The sequence below is a fragment of the Tubulanus polymorphus genome, chromosome 4 (genome assembly GCF_964204645.1).
Source record: "Tubulanus polymorphus chromosome 4, tnTubPoly1.2, whole genome shotgun sequence".
NCBI classification, from domain to species: domain Eukaryota; kingdom Metazoa; phylum Nemertea; class Palaeonemertea; order Tubulaniformes; family Tubulanidae; genus Tubulanus; species Tubulanus polymorphus.
Window position 1 is genome coordinate 23,883,955 of NC_134028.1, and position 15,655 is coordinate 23,899,609.

The 15,655-nt window shown below is 37.9% G+C and overlaps 1 protein-coding gene across 1 annotated transcript; it reads right to left on the minus strand.

Moving 5' to 3' along the window:
* Nucleotides 1-4,073: 4,073 nt before the first annotated feature.
* On the minus strand, nt 4,074-15,653 carry LOC141904168 (polycomb protein SUZ12-like). The gene is made up of 14 exons (XM_074792709.1): nt 15,537-15,653; nt 14,508-14,554; nt 14,076-14,140; nt 13,863-13,981; nt 13,375-13,442; nt 13,005-13,218; nt 12,278-12,492; nt 11,720-11,858; nt 10,929-11,149; nt 10,130-10,287; nt 9,927-10,019; nt 9,097-9,202; nt 8,937-9,016; nt 4,074-8,496 (listed from the first exon to the last, which is right to left on the minus strand). The coding sequence occupies exons 1-14, from the start codon at nt 15,634-15,636 to the stop codon at nt 8,223-8,225; spliced, it is 1,899 nt and encodes a 632-aa protein (XP_074648810.1). The 5' UTR covers nt 15,637-15,653; the 3' UTR covers nt 4,074-8,222.
* Between the last annotated feature and the right edge of the window lie 2 nt (nt 15,654-15,655).

Sequence of the window (15,655 nt, forward strand, 5' to 3'; positions counted from 1 at the left end):
TCTAATTTTTCACTAGAACAACATATCATTCATCTATTCCTAATTCTAATGACATATCAAGGAGTGTTACCTACATATATTTTTGACAAATTTGATTTTTGCAGAGCACTGAAATTTATACTTTAAAAAGTGCATATAACAATGCATCAGTGCATGATTGTGTTTTATGACTCGATCAAGTTTCCTTCGAGATTCAACAATTTCGACCCGTAAGTCTGTACGTAATCTAATAACCGATTGATTTTATCCAAAACGCGATAAATATCTTTGTCGACGTGTCTTAGACTGTTGGGTGGTTGATAACGAATTGAGCTGATTTCGGCAAGAATATCCTGTCGATGTGCGCCTTCGTCGGTCAGACCGAACGCGTGGGCGATGCCTCTGAAATGGCACAGAAAGTTCTTGACGTAGTTGACCATGATGTCTTCGATGTTCAGACGACTGATTCGATCGATTCGGCTTCGCTCGAATAAACTAACGTGATGTAGAAATACGACATGGCGCAAAGCTAGTTTCTCCAGTCTCTTAATGCTGTCGACTCGATCGTCCTGAAATATTCAAAATATCATTTCGAAAATAACCCATTTATCGAACCATGCACGGCGTACAAATATGTTTTATGATTATTTTTTTTTGATTTACCAAAGTCTTCACGGAAAAATCCTTGTCGGCAAAATCGCGAGCGACTGCGAGAGCTGGGATTCGATCAGTTGTGTTGTACTTTAGCCTCCTCGTAAACTAAAAGAAAAAACAACAGAAAAACACATTCATAGAAAATCCGAATATTCCCGAGATAAGTGGATGAGAGAATTGTTGGTAAATAGAAAATGATCGACTACCAGTCACCAGAGTTTCTCTGGAGGTTACATTTAGATGAATCACAAAACTGTCAGATCATTAAATTTTGAAATATCATCAGTGCGGGATTTTTCGTTAGATTTCCAATCTATGAAGTTACGGCTCGGTGGTGTATAATGGTTAGCACACAGGGTCGTCCCAGGTTCAGATCCTGATAGCTGTCCTTGAAATGCCACGGGTCTGATTACTAAGCGCAGGGGTGGCTCGAATGGGAGAGTGTAGGGTGTCAACTTGCCCCATGATATTTCATGGGAAAATGACAAATATCAAACTGACACCTAAAAAGTTTTAATTCATATTATTAGCTTGTGTCCTCTGTATTTCCAAAAATGAGTTAATGTTTTCTAAAACGTTTTTTTTTCGGGTGCCCTTTTAATCATATGATGTGCCCTGTTTTGAGATCAGACCCTGGACCAATTTAAACATGATAAAACAACATCTGGTTTTGAGTTAAATCATTTGGTTTTGATGCCCCTTAAGATTCTTACCGTAAAGTCTTTTAAATGGTTTATTTTATTTTGAAGCCGTGATGCGGCGAACATGAACGCCTCAATCTCAGCTCGTGTGATGGATGTGGGCCGGTAATCCTGCGGGCCGCACGGGTCAAAAATGTCAATCTCACTCGGTAAACTGAGAGCATGTGCCGACACCGCGCCGGACGAGCGCCGTGACCGTATCGGGTCAACCGGGAACGGTGCAGATAAATCTAACATAGCTCCTACACAGAACAACACTAAAAACGAATGTAGCAAACCTAAAATAACAAACGTATAAAACTCAAGAAAATTTTCAAATGGTCGCATAAAAACTGGGGGTACGAAGTAAAGAAAATCCACGTTTTTTATGAAAATGTTTTTGAGCGTTTCTTTTTATTGATTTTCACCGTGGAACTCACAATTACCGGTAAGCAGGTAGTGGTTTGATCGAATTTGTTATAAAGACTTCGTTTGATAGATTCAAGTTTCGTCAATATTAAGCGCATTAAATTAAGTAGCTATTAAAGGTCGAGTTATTTTAGAAGAACCACCCAATTATTTCTGCTGGGGACACCCCTGTTATAAGATAAAACAGCATTAAGCACGGAGATTACTCTGTAAATATTGCGCTATATCAAGAAGATAAATTATTATTACTATTATCAGTATACTAAAGATTCTTGCCGGCAACTTCCAGGAAGCCAAAGCATTATTGAAACCAAATGGTTTTTCCTGAAACCATCTAAAGAAGTGGTCATTTTTCGACTTGTAAAATAACGTTATTAACCTTAGAATTTTCAATGGTACCCACGGATTAGATAGAATTTTATACATAACTATCTAGTCATACATGCATGCATTGTAATAGAAATGTTACCTTTAACAACGAGATACATTCAGCAATTTATCACTCAAAATTTCAAGTAATTGAAATTTTAAATTGATTTGATCTAATGACACTTTCAACTAAACGATTACGTATATGAATAGGTTTTTCGAACGAATTTTATCAAGAGCATACAACAGTATAAAATTTTCCTTTACAGGAATAAGTGAGCCCCGAACACACATGGATACTCACATAGATACTGTAAAGGGGAGTTAAACTCGAGCCGAACGAAATCTAATCCTATTTTGCTTTTCGTAAAATACATTGTCTCAGAGATATTGATCAACAAACTCCGAACAAGAACGATATAATATTAATCAAGATGAGTTTTGAACTAGATTTCAAAGAGAACTGAAACAATGTTGATTGATATTCTTCGTTTAAATAGAAACCACTTCTAATTACAGTAACGCTCATGAATATTCATGGAAGGTAACTTCTGCGAAGGTGGCATCGCGCTAAAATGTCAAACGCTATGTGGTATTTCAAAAACTTACGAATTTTCACCATCGTAAATGTCAATCTGATCTCTAAAATCAACCGCTAAATGTTAACGATTTCGAATAATGACTTTCGCCCGATTCCGACGACAATCTCTTATATATGCATTTATGTAAGAGTTTCTCGCCCACTGACCGATAGCGATACGGGCCTGCCCAGTTCACCGGGGATTTTGTAGTCAGTTCAGAATCCATTGTCTTTGCAGTGAAACTAGTTTCCGCTCTATTCATGCCTCGGTCTAAAACAAGACGATGATCACAAATCACAAAAATAACTGGCGACGTTTTGTACGCTGGGACGGGTTTTTCTCAGAGTGGTTTCGGTCACGTTTAAAGCTGCTCAATTTGTGTTTTGTGTTGATTTTACGTGGGTTTTCGACTATTTTCGTCGCATTACTGTAACATTATACGTAAGTCATTATGTCATAAAACTCGGTTTCGCTTTTACGACAATATTGGGTCATGTTTTATGCTCAGATGAAAACAGATACACGATTATGTTCAATTATCCGTCGATCGATTCTAAATTTCAAAATCGAAAGCTTTGTACGGAAACACTCACGAGAAATTGAATCGTACATAACAAAATGTGCCTTATTAACTCACGAAATGAAATTACCGCAAAATCACGTTTTTCCTCGGAAATATTCTGTTATTCAATTTAAATAGAAAGCGTTGGATGTTTTGTGTACCTTCAATACACGCATGCATGCATGTATCTGCGCTTCCATATCCCACATTACTGGGGTTTTTCTGTCCAAACTTTGTGCTTTTTCTAAACTAAGGGGTTTAGGGATTGCACATCAGTATAATGCTGTGTATTCTATTCATATCCACCGTCGTCTGTTTTTCTTCCTGGCCCAAATTTCTGCTTAGTTAATTCTCAATAGTTCTTACTCGAAAAGTCAGATATTTTATGAATCTAGCGTTTTTAATCGCTGCTAATGATCATACACAGTGACAGCAAATGAAACAAGAGTGAGCTAAGGCTAAAAAAAATTGATACCTTGTTTCTCAGCTCTGCTGAGCTTAAATGTTGACCCGGCCGGCTGCCCATCTACCCTATACATTACTTTTTTTAAAATCGTGATCAATTTTACCATAACAGACCCGGTCGCTATAGAAATGAACTGTTCATAGATTTTATCATATTTTACAAAAATGACCCGGCCGCTGCGGAGAAACAAGGTATCATTTTTGTGTAGCCTAATAGACTGCTATCTGGAAGGCTATGAAGACTATAAATCCAAGAAAGATTATTGAGAGAGCCGTTAAGAAAGTAGCGGTGATATTTGTATCAAATAGCATTCGTTTATTTACAAAATACAGAAAATATAATGATAGAAATGATAATGTCATGACAATAGGTTTTTCTATACTGTACAACTGGCACTATGTTGTTGTTAGGAGGAGGCAAAATACTCTGCAAGACGAAGTACGAATTTAGCGTCAATCTGCTGCTTCTCGGACAGTCAGTATAAATCGATCTTACTTCAATAAACCCTTCAAAACAGCGTGTAAAGACGATACCTAAAGACTTAAAGACTAGAGCATTATTCGAATCAGTAAATTCCTGAAATGTTATTATTAACCAATCTATACGTGCTACGTGACTCAATGGCTTCTAAATTCGTACTCGGTCGGGTGAAAATCCAACTGATTTCACTTCTACGAAAAATCATCAACTATTCATCGGATTTCGGGTGAAATATAACCTTTTTTTCAAAACGTTGTCGTGTACTTGTGTATCTTATACTTACAATTGATATGTGACGAGAAGAACAGGGACCTAATAATAGTTATATTCGATACGATTTGTGATGAGTAAAAAATACTGACTGCATCAATTCTAAAACCAATGAGAGCTGCGAGGAACCACAGATGGAACTGTTTCCTGTCAACCACAGGTGGTACTGGTTCCTGTGAACCACAAGTGGAACTGTTTCCTGTGATCCATAGACGGAATTGGTTTCTGTGAACCACAGGTGGAACTAGTTCCTGTGATCCACAGGTGGAACTGGTTCCTCCAAACCACAGGTGGAACGGTTTCCTGTGAACCACAAGTGGAGCTGTTTCCTGTGAACCATAGACGGAAATGGTTTCTGTGAACCACAGATGGAACTGGTTTCTGTGAACCACAGGTGGAACTAGTTCCTGTGATCAACAGGTGGAACTGGTTCCTCACCTCACATAAAATTGCTACCGACTTTTATCAAAAAGTGTACAACAAGGCCAGAGTGAAATTCGTATGAGCCCTGAGTTGTTTCTATCAAGCAATTCTCAGTGTACAACTTACTTCTAGTTGACTCGTAACACGCTGTAGAAAAGTCAGCTTCAAACCGTATAAAGATTTATCTATTAAATGTAGCGAATACAAAACTAATGCCGGCTGTTTAAGTATGCTGTCCTCACCCCTCAGACAATCTATCACCATCCTTACATAAACCGATCGTTCAGCCATCGCCTCGACCTCGGGCATTTTTATTTGAAAATGAACCACAATCTTTGCCCGAGCCCACAGACATACGATATCATCAGCACGAATGGAATAATATCAGATCGTCCAGACCAACACGAGGTGTTTGTGTAAGGAGAATGCAGGGTACGGACACGTAGATAACCGCATGAAACACAATAGAGACAGTAATGAGTGGTTTCAAAGTTAAAAGTACTGTTTTCACATAGATATCACTCACATAAACTATAGGCTCTTGTCTCCAGATACAGGGAACCACACGGGGGGTTACATGATACAACAGGGGACCACCGGCGCGGGGGTTACATGATACAACAAGGGACCACCGGGGCTGGGGATACATGATAAAAGGGGGTACCACCGGGGCGGGATACATGATGAAATGGGTAACCATGGGGGCGGGGATACATGATAAAACTGAGGTAAGTACTATCATTCATCGCTGCATAATGTGGAATACATAGCTGTCAATCTCGGTTTTACGTAAAATAAATTCGGCAAATAATCACAAGCAGGCACCGAAAACAGAGCGAAATATCATTCATATATCTGTCCGTTATTCCTTCGGTCGAAGAAACGTAGCGATTCATTTTGCATAATATTCAACATACAACAACATTTTTTCACTAGTGCCTAATAATAATAATAATAATAATAATAATACAATAATATATAACATTTCCAACATTTACAGAATTTAACAGTTTTCAGTCAGTGATTTTGAAAAATTCGAAACGATTATTCTCAAACTGGAAAAAGTAAATTTATACAACAGACAATCGTCGAATGAATAAATTCATGTTTCTCTCAAAATTGTTTACACCATTTTAAAAGAACGAAACAAAAATTCATGCGGTTTTATAAAGACCGTGGTTCAGGAGGAATCAACCGGAGTTGATTTTCTACCGCATTTTTTTCCGGTTTCACACTATTTTTTGGTCGTTCTAGAATTTGAGGAGTATTCAAGGAGAAAATGTCAAAATATGAAGTCGTTTACGAATGCCACTATCAAGCATTCTATAAGTCGGAGTCTATGGGTACTCTGCTAACTATGCCACGAACCATTGTCGCAGACAGAAGTACATTGAATTTCCGTTAAGACTTTCACCCAAAATTTCAGGAGTTTCAAAGAGTTTAGATCAATATCCCAAAATTAGAAGAGATTCAAGATCCTCGCAAATAATCAGAGGAGTCACCTAGGGTGAGATCGAAATGTTGTGGCTTTGAATATATTCTTTGATTCATCGGTTTTTAATACTTTTAATCTGTAAATAGTGGGTCTCTATTATATTGTCCTCTACCGATCAGAGGAGTTTTCAAGGAATTGAGGAGTACATGTAGTATGGACCGTGACTATCAAGCCTGTACCTCATAAGTGTCTTGGAAACGAGTTGGACAGTTGTACCTTTAAAACCCAAGAAATGTCCAACAGCTATGTTGCTAGATTCTAGAGCAGTTACACTGGTCTTCGAATAACCTATAAAACCGGCTGTAGTTTTCATCCCCGCTGAATCATTTCGAATTTAAATATACACATTTCTTAAAAGTGAAAAAGCTCAACACATAATAACAACATTTACACGTAAATATGAGATGAAAAATGTACACAGAGAATAATGAATAAAATGAACACGCGTTCTCGACTGCCGAACAACTGAAACCAAACCGGGAATTCGTGCGAAATTACGAACCCTCATCGAGTCGTCACCAACTCAACGACGAAAACATTAAATAATAAATACACAATTAAATACAACTAATTGCCGCAGAGTGACGACCGCGATCAAAAATCCATTCATTATGATATAAACCTCGTTTTCTAACGAGTAAAGGGATCATCAGGTGAAACAGTCCCTATAGATCGATCGACTATTCCTGAATGTAAGGAGTTTCGGGGAAAATTTGTCCACATCACTTTCATATATTCCAATCAATGTAGGGTTTATTTTGGTAAACCGTTAATTCGGTGGTTTTATAAGTAAATTCTTGTCCTTTACACTATACCTTTTGAGTTTCTTATTTGTTAAACCACCTAATTGGGTAAAGAAGAAATCCTGGTCCCACTGTACCAATTTAGGTGTAAACTACTGTACACCTTCAAACGTTTCTTATATTGCCTATTTCTCAAAATTGAAGGAGTTTCGGGTGTTTTGCTCGAATTAAAGAAGTTTCAAGCACCTGTTTTTCACCTGAAGAGACGATATGATCCCGAAAACGTCCGTGTCAATCAACTGATTTTTACTCATTAGAATCATATCGTATCTTATTTCATGGATATTCGGTCACCTGTACTCTCTACCTACGTTTTACATGCAGTAGATCATTATAAACACCTCATAGTCGCTGAATTCGATGGAAAATACACGCGATAAACGCTTCACACAAGATCTATATCTCAAACAAGCTTTACAAACGAACGAACAACACGTGCTGGAATACTGTGCGAGGTTTCAATGATATAATTATAAATAAGCAGCTTATCTCGTTTAAACTTGTTCGTTTATCACATTTGTTGTTGTTGTTGTTTCTCAATCAACGACTATCAAAACATTGAGCTTGATATATGTAGATGTATAACACTGGCCCCTTATTATTGTTATTAGTTAAAACCTGATGTTAGTGTTTTTCCCTGACTGTTTCATCGACTGTTCTTATGACAATGTTCAGCCGATGCATTTGGTTATTATTATCATTATCATTTATTATTGGTAGTTGCGTAAGAATTGCTGCCCGAAGAAATGTCGCGCTAAAAAATCTATATATATAACGCCGAGTGTCTTTATTTTTGTAAGTCTCGATATCGTAATCCCTGAAGCTCGATAAATAAGTCGACGCGGTGACCGCCACTTCATGTGCGAAAAAAAACTGAACTTTCATTCCGTGTTGACCTCATCTAAAGCGGTGACCTTGACAGTGACTTCAACATCAAACGTCTAGCCCCACCCGACGTCGTCCGTTTAGCTTCGCTCAATAGACGTACGTCTGCTTTACAGCTTCACCCTTTCCGCTAATTTCACTTCACTTCACGTTAATTTCACTTCCATTTCGCCGGCGACGTCTGCCACGCGCGTCAGTTCGGTTTTAATCAACAACGCGCCCTCGTCCTCCAGTTTCTCGCGTAAAGCTTGTAACATGTTCATCGTCCTGTAAACGACGTCCGGTTTTATGAGGCTAAAGTCGTACAAACTAACCATATGCAACATGAGGTTCTTGGTGAGGTTTTTCTCGAGTACCGTGCGACCGAATCGTTCAATAAACGTCGAACAAGCGATCGCCAGTTGACAATCACCGATATAACTGAAAGAGAAAGAAGAACAAAACTGATTTTAGAATACCAGATATTATTACATGTAGTATTATTCAAATAAATTGTAATCATATTGATTAATCCCTTCAAATAGCCTGCTATATTAATCCTAATCCAACGATTTTCTATAATTCTTTCATACGCCAATCCAATCTAATCATAGAATATGAAATAGATCAACTGATCAATGAGTCGAATTAACCCAATAAGGGAAGGAATGTCAGTCTGTCTCCAAACAATGCCAAAGCCTAGCTATAACAGTAACGAAAGGCCGACAAGGAAAAGGACAAGGACAGCCTCTGACAAGCCTATTCACAAACTACGATGATGACTAGAAATCTAGTCAGAAACCCAGACAACTCATGCCAGGAACCCAGAAATATACTGGTGAAACTAACAGATTCTTTAAAAGGGTTGAAATAATACTTACTTTTCATGCATCGTATGAAGATTCCACATTTTCATGATTTCTTTCTCGCCTTCATTTACATCAGTAAAATCATCGATCAACTGAAAAAGACAAAGAGAGGGAGGAGTAAAATGCAACTTTTCAAAGTTGATTCTTGCAGGGCCGATCGACGCGAACTTACAGCTATCGTTTTTTGTCGTAACCAGGCTGGATCATTCTCCCCCTCACTGTCTACAATAATCTCACTTGGATGGACTGGCTGATTGGACTCTGTGTGATAGTATAACCTGTCCAAAACAATTACAATATTACGAGTCAAGAAGAAGTGAAAGTAATCAGAAGAGGTCTCGCTTATTTCCATGTCACACCATTGGAAAATTTGCAAATCCTACGATTCTACTTCAGGGTTCCAGTGGTAAGGCCAGGATAAAAAGAAGTACTAAGAAGGACTTTTCGGCAATTTTTTACCCAAAAGGAGGGACTTTTGGACTCGGAAAGAAGTACTTTCCAGTAAAATGAGGGAGCATTTTCGCAATGCCTTTGCCGGAATACTCGTCATGTAGACCAATCATACATGTCAGGGTAATTCCATAACACTTTCCTGTATATTCAATCTTACTGACAATTGAATTACCAGGCCTGAGTAAGAAAATACTTCAACAGTCGAATTCACGACAAAATTGCGCACAAAAAGTATATAAAAATCAAATTTGGAAGCACTTCTTTATCAAGAGGAAGGACTTTAAGTCAAGAAGAAGGACAAAGATGATGTTTGTCCAAACTTTTTCCAAAAGAAGGACAAAGAAGGACTTGGAAGGACCGCTGGAAACCCTGTACTTTGTTTTATGAATGGGAAGACTTCTGCTCTACATGTAGTTGCCCCAAACAAACCATCGTATCACATGCAAGACCTCTTTAGAAATCCTCATTTTTTTTTAGAAAGTGCCCGTTAGTCCATGGTTTATTTGACTCGGGGCTTGAATCCCTGCGAAGTGGTTGATAAATATTTACCGATTGTGACCGTCCCGTAGTGATCTATTGCGCAAATTATCTGGTTCATCAACTTCCATGAATTCAGTCAAACTTGCCGGACCACGTTTTGGACTATCGAAAAAAAATCCATCGACATTAAACCGCTAAAAAGCAGCGAGGTGATCAGAGGAAAATAATTCTTCAAATCAAAAGAGTTCTAAATGATGTCCCAGGCGGCTTACCGGTAAACTAGTAGACACGTAACGGGTGTCCTACGAACTGGACCGACTCGACAGAAAGCGCATCCGATATTAGAGAGAGCATCGTGAGGATTTCCGTCGTAGGAGCCGTCGTATGATTCATTCAGTGATACATCTATACGAGCACCTTGTGGATGTGGCTATAATTAAACAATTAATTACGCTTTAAAGCAAAAAAAAAATCATCTTGTTTCTCATTTCTGTTGAACTTGACCCGGCCAGTCGCCTATCTACCCTGTAGAAATACTTTTTTTAAAATCATGACCAAGCTAACCATGACCGACCCGGCAGCTATAGATATGACCTGATTGCAAATTTTAATGCAGTTTACAATTGTGACCCGGTTGATTAGCAGAAACAAGGTATCACACTTTATTATTTTAAGTCTAATCTTAAGAGTTCATTGACGATGAAATCTTGGAATAATACGAACACATTCAAACTCATTGGAATGATGCTCAATTGCCTTTTTGATTCTTAATTCTTATCTTTTTGTACAGTAGTTCAGGGCTGCCAACTTCGGAAGATTACTATTAGTTACAAAACAAGCTGAATTTTTTCAGGAACATTTCATTGAAATACAAAAGAAAATGTTCCAATTAATCAGTGTAATCAATGGAGTAAGATCCTCAGTAACATCCTACTCATTTCTATACCAATCAAAATCTTACAAAACATTAACAAAATACTGAAAATCAGGGACAGTTTGGCAGCTCTGTAACTAGTACATTCATTGCTCAGTTAATCACAAGATATAAATATCAAGTTTTAAACGGCTTACGGAATAAATGAAGTTGAATCGCGAATGACTCAGTCGTAGATGTTTCAATAATCCATACATTTCGATACAGTTTAACATACACCACGGACAGTGATAATCTGACCGAGCCTCTGTCTGCTGACGCGTGCTCTTATTGTATATAAACTGATAGAATACGCGAGTCCTCGGTGAACGCGGTGATTCGCTGTTCTGAATCGATCGGTCGATCTTATCTCTGAAAGCTGTCAAAAATATGAAAATAATGTTTACTTAAATGTGCGACTTTTTTGACACTTACAACAGTCAACGAGGAGTTTTCAAAGAGTTTTAAAGGAGAAGATTAAAACTTTTGAGGAAGTGCCCATATCACTTTCATCCCAATCACTGCAGACTCCTCTTAAATCGGTACCGTTTATTTTGGTGAACCATTAATTTGGTCATCCTGAACTCTACACCTACACCTTTCTAATTCAACAACCAAACGAGTAACGCCAAATCCTGATCCCAACTGTTCCAATGAAGAAGTAGTTTACAGATTAAGGCAGAGTTTACCGTATAACTACAAACTTACTAGACAAACATTTCTAATGCCCATTTCTCAAAATTGAAGGAGTTTTTAAGGTCTGTTAACGAGTTCAGGAATTTTGCTCAAATCAAAATAGTTTATAACACCTTTAAAACCATTTTAGAAGGAGTTTTTAAGGCATCAAGGAGTCGTAGGGGCCCGGTACAAATTCCCAGAGTTTTCCATGTTATAACAGAAAATTCCCTGAGACTAAGACTGCGGATTTACAGTATTAAAAAAATGTTACCTTTTGCAGCCGAATTTAATGAAGAATTTGAGTTTTCGGTATTGTTGTCATCGGTATCACTGCCATCGATATCTCCCGACCATGACAGTTTGAATTTGATAGTTGGACTAGTATTAAACACTTCGAATGGCCCAGCAACCTACAACGTGAAGGAGTTACTCATGAAATCAATCCTTTTCAAGCGAGCGTATTGATGAACTCGTGGAGTTTTCCTCATTTTTTAATCTGTACAATTGACATTTTCCACCACAAAATACCAGGATATGCCACATTTTCATGTCAAAATACAATAACATACAATAAGTGCTTACTGATCACAATGTGAACAGATAAGAACAGAATTTTTTTAAACATTTTGCGCATTAATTCTGAGCTCCATGAAACTTATTAAATATAAAATATGGAATTTAGGGGAATCAAAAATTTTGACAGATACCACTCCCAAATTTCTCACTCATTTCAAGCAGATATCAATTTTTTTCATCAACCTGACTAAACCCTGTGGTTGGAATATGGTCCTGAAATATTTCACAATCGCAGAATTCATTTCGTACTTACATTAACATCTTTAAGCGATTCCCAGGTTGCTACTGATTTGACCGGTGATGGAGGTGAGGTTGGTAAACCACCCAGCATCGGGTAAACGGCCACTTCGTATTCACCGTTCTTTAACTGACATTTTTTGTGCTTATCGTAAATGACCAATTCCGTACTGAACGTACATTCCAGTTCCTTTTTGTGAACCTTGATTCTTTTCAGCGGACCTGTATCTTCTACAAAACATGTCGCAAAGAAGTATGAATCATTTATCGCATTACAATAGTAGAGAAATTAGTCAGAGTTCGAACAGGGTCCCTAAAGATCAGTCATTCCTGGATATAAAGAGTTTTCAAGGAGGACATTGCTATGTTGAGGAAGGGTCTGCATCACGTCCATATCCCAATTACTGAAGACTCCTCAAAATTGGCACTGTTTATCTCAGTAAACCATTAATTTGGTGGTTTTGTAATTACATCTTTATCCTCTACACTACCTAAACTTGATTTCTAATTCAATCGCCGCCTAAAAGGGTAAAAAAAATCCAGGTCCCAAGAACCATAACCATTTGGTTATTTGGTCTTCTGAACAACTACCAACTAAACAAAAATTCCTAATGGCCGATTTCTCAAAAATTGAAGGATTTTTCATGAACCGTTAGAAGGTTTTTCTGTTTCGAAGGAGTTTTTAAGGAATCAAGGAGTCGTAGGGATCCTATTGAAGGAGTCAGAGATTTTTACATAAATACCTGAATTTTTGTGGTCCGAATAGCCATTCATGAGTTTCCTATTGACTGGTTTTACCCACAGTTGTAAAACGTAAGATCTGCCGGTGTTGCCGTTAGTTTGACTGAAGTTTTCATTGTTCACCATGATTACGGTCGATCCGTACGTTAAAGTTTCCGGGTTATAGCTCACTTCAACTTTACCTAAACTCGTCTTCGTAAAAGGTGGTGACGATCCCTGAAATAACGATACAAAAATACAACTAGACTTTCTCGAAAAAGTGAAGTTCAGTGAAACTGGATGGACCCAGAAAGCAGCTTTGGTTGTATACATAAAGCATATGTGGCTCATCTTAAATAATAATTTTAAACCAATGAAGCTGGTTTAACTTACCTTCCGGTTTTTGTGGCTGAGTTTAAGAATAAATGCTTCGATTTCAACATTATCAGCAGTGTAGAGTTCTGAAAATAAATCAAAACATATATATGTATACAGGGAAACTTCCAACACAACGAATTGGGAAAGAGTAATTCATCTATCCTAGATCAGGGTCCCTACAGATCATTCATTCCTGGATATAAGGAGTTTTGAAGGAGTAAATTTCATATTTCAAGAAAGCGTCTGCTGCGGGCGCTTTCTCTGCACCACTTTTCTATCTAATTACTGTAGACTCCTCAGTAAACCATCAATTTGATGGTTTTGTAAGCAAATCTTTTCATTGACACTACATATACTAAACTCTTTCAAATTCGTTAACCACCAAATACAAAATGGGTAACAAAAGGATCCTGGTTAAAGATAATACCAGTCTTTCAACCGGGCCCTGGAAGTTCATCGTAACAATGTTCTACTAGTATAGAATATTGAGTGCATTCTCTTACCATCTTTCAGAAAGAAACCTCCAAAATCCAGGGTTAGCACTTTCGATTTGATGCTGGATTCTAATTCGCTATCTTTATCCGTAACGTTTTTCAAAACATCGTCGACTGATAAATTCTCCCTGAAAAATATTCACGCAGATTATTTAAGTCATGATGGTTACAAATTATCGACCGATGAATTTTTCGATATCGCGGCGAGAAAAACTTATTTACCGATTTTTATTATTTCTTGACATTCGCTTACGCATGAACGTCAAATTTCGGTGAAGGAAAATTGGCTGAAAAAGAGGACGAAAATTGCACTAAATTGACAACCAATATCAAGAATTAATGTTGATTGTATATTGTTTTAAACCATCCAGTGCGTCTACACCGCAGTGCGGTGTATGAATCAGTGATGGATTTTGCTAGTACACCGCACTGTATTGATGTAATTAGTTTTTATCTCTATTGAAAGATGGCAGCACCTGTCAAACATCGTGAAATATTAGTAACTAACGATACACCGCGGTGTAGACGCACTTTAGTGGTATTCCTGTTATTCAACACACTAGGCGGAATTTTTTTTTAAATTTTCAAATTATCTCCAGCACTATAGGGTATTGATTAGTCAGCACTGAAAGGGTTAAGAGTGTAAGTACTTACCGATATTAAATTTCTCATGCGCAAATATCTGTAGATTTGTGTCGGCTCTGAAAATCATGACAAAATGCAGGTTCAAAAATCAGTACTTGATTAGACTAGTAAAAGGCTGTGTTGTAGCCTAGAAATGAAGTCTATGTTTCAGTGGTTTTATTATAAGTATTGCAGTTCATTTGATGCTTTTTCTTGGCGCAGGCTAAATTGATGTTGCCGCTTCACTGAGATTGATGACATTTCCATTCAAAATGGCAGCATTTTGAACCACAGAAAATTGGGGTTGAGGGTTAAGGCTTCGGATAAGAGTTAAGGATATGCAGAATGATAGGGTCTAAGTAAGGGTAAGGCCGTAAGAAAATACAAATTTTTAGTTCCTGGCATATCTGGCTCCGTGGGTTCTAGCAATAAGAGCACTACACTAACAGTACAGTGCTTTTCAGTCAAATCTCAATGTAGTTACCTAATCGTTGGTGGTAAGCTTTTTATAATCGGATGGGCTTATACCAACGTTTGTGAAAATATCCGATCTTGAAACTACTAAACCACAATCAGGTTACTGGCTAATCTCAATGCAACAGCCTGGATTGGTTATTATTAAAATATTCAAAATCGTCAATATGCGAAAGAAGCACGACGCGAGACCAGAAATTTTGTTCATATGTAGAGGGCGTTCGTAAGTTCATTTACATCAGTGCAAATATATCTTGAGTTTTTCTCTTTCTCCTCGCTCCTGCTGGCTTCAAATTTTTAATGCAATTCAAGCAGAGCTCCTCAGTCTCTGCTGGAACTGGAGGTAGGGTACCTGGACAGGGTCTCTTTAAACCAGGTTCAATAGTAGCAGATGCTGAACCACATTTATGAACTATTTGTTTTATGAAAACGGTTGGAAAATGCTGCCTCAGCATCGACGAGTATATCCATCGGAGACCGGTGTGTGATCAGATCGATGCAGCAGAATCAGCAGAATGAATGAAATCTCGCTCTGATCGAGTCCAGATTTAGACTGAAAAACGACTGAATTTCGGCGTTACTCACTTTCGAACGCCTGCAGAAATGCTTCATGGTCGTTGATAGCATCTTCAGCAATCGGTTTCGGTATTTGGATGAGTTCTTTCGGTTTTTTCTTGGGCCTCATTTCGTAAATTCCTAGAATT

Coding starts and splice junctions, on each gene's coding strand:
- LOC141904168 (XM_074792709.1), bottom strand. CDS start 15,636: ATGAGGCCCAAGAAAAAACCGAAAGAACTCATCCAAATACCGAAACCG. Junction 14,141..14,507: donor GCATGAGAAATTTAATATCG/GTAAGTACTTAC, acceptor CCTCTTTTTCAG/CCAATTTTCCTTCACCGAAA. Junction 13,982..14,075: donor TCAAGAAATAATAAAAATCG/GTAAATAAGTTT, acceptor AATATTTTTCAG/GGAGAATTTATCAGTCGACG.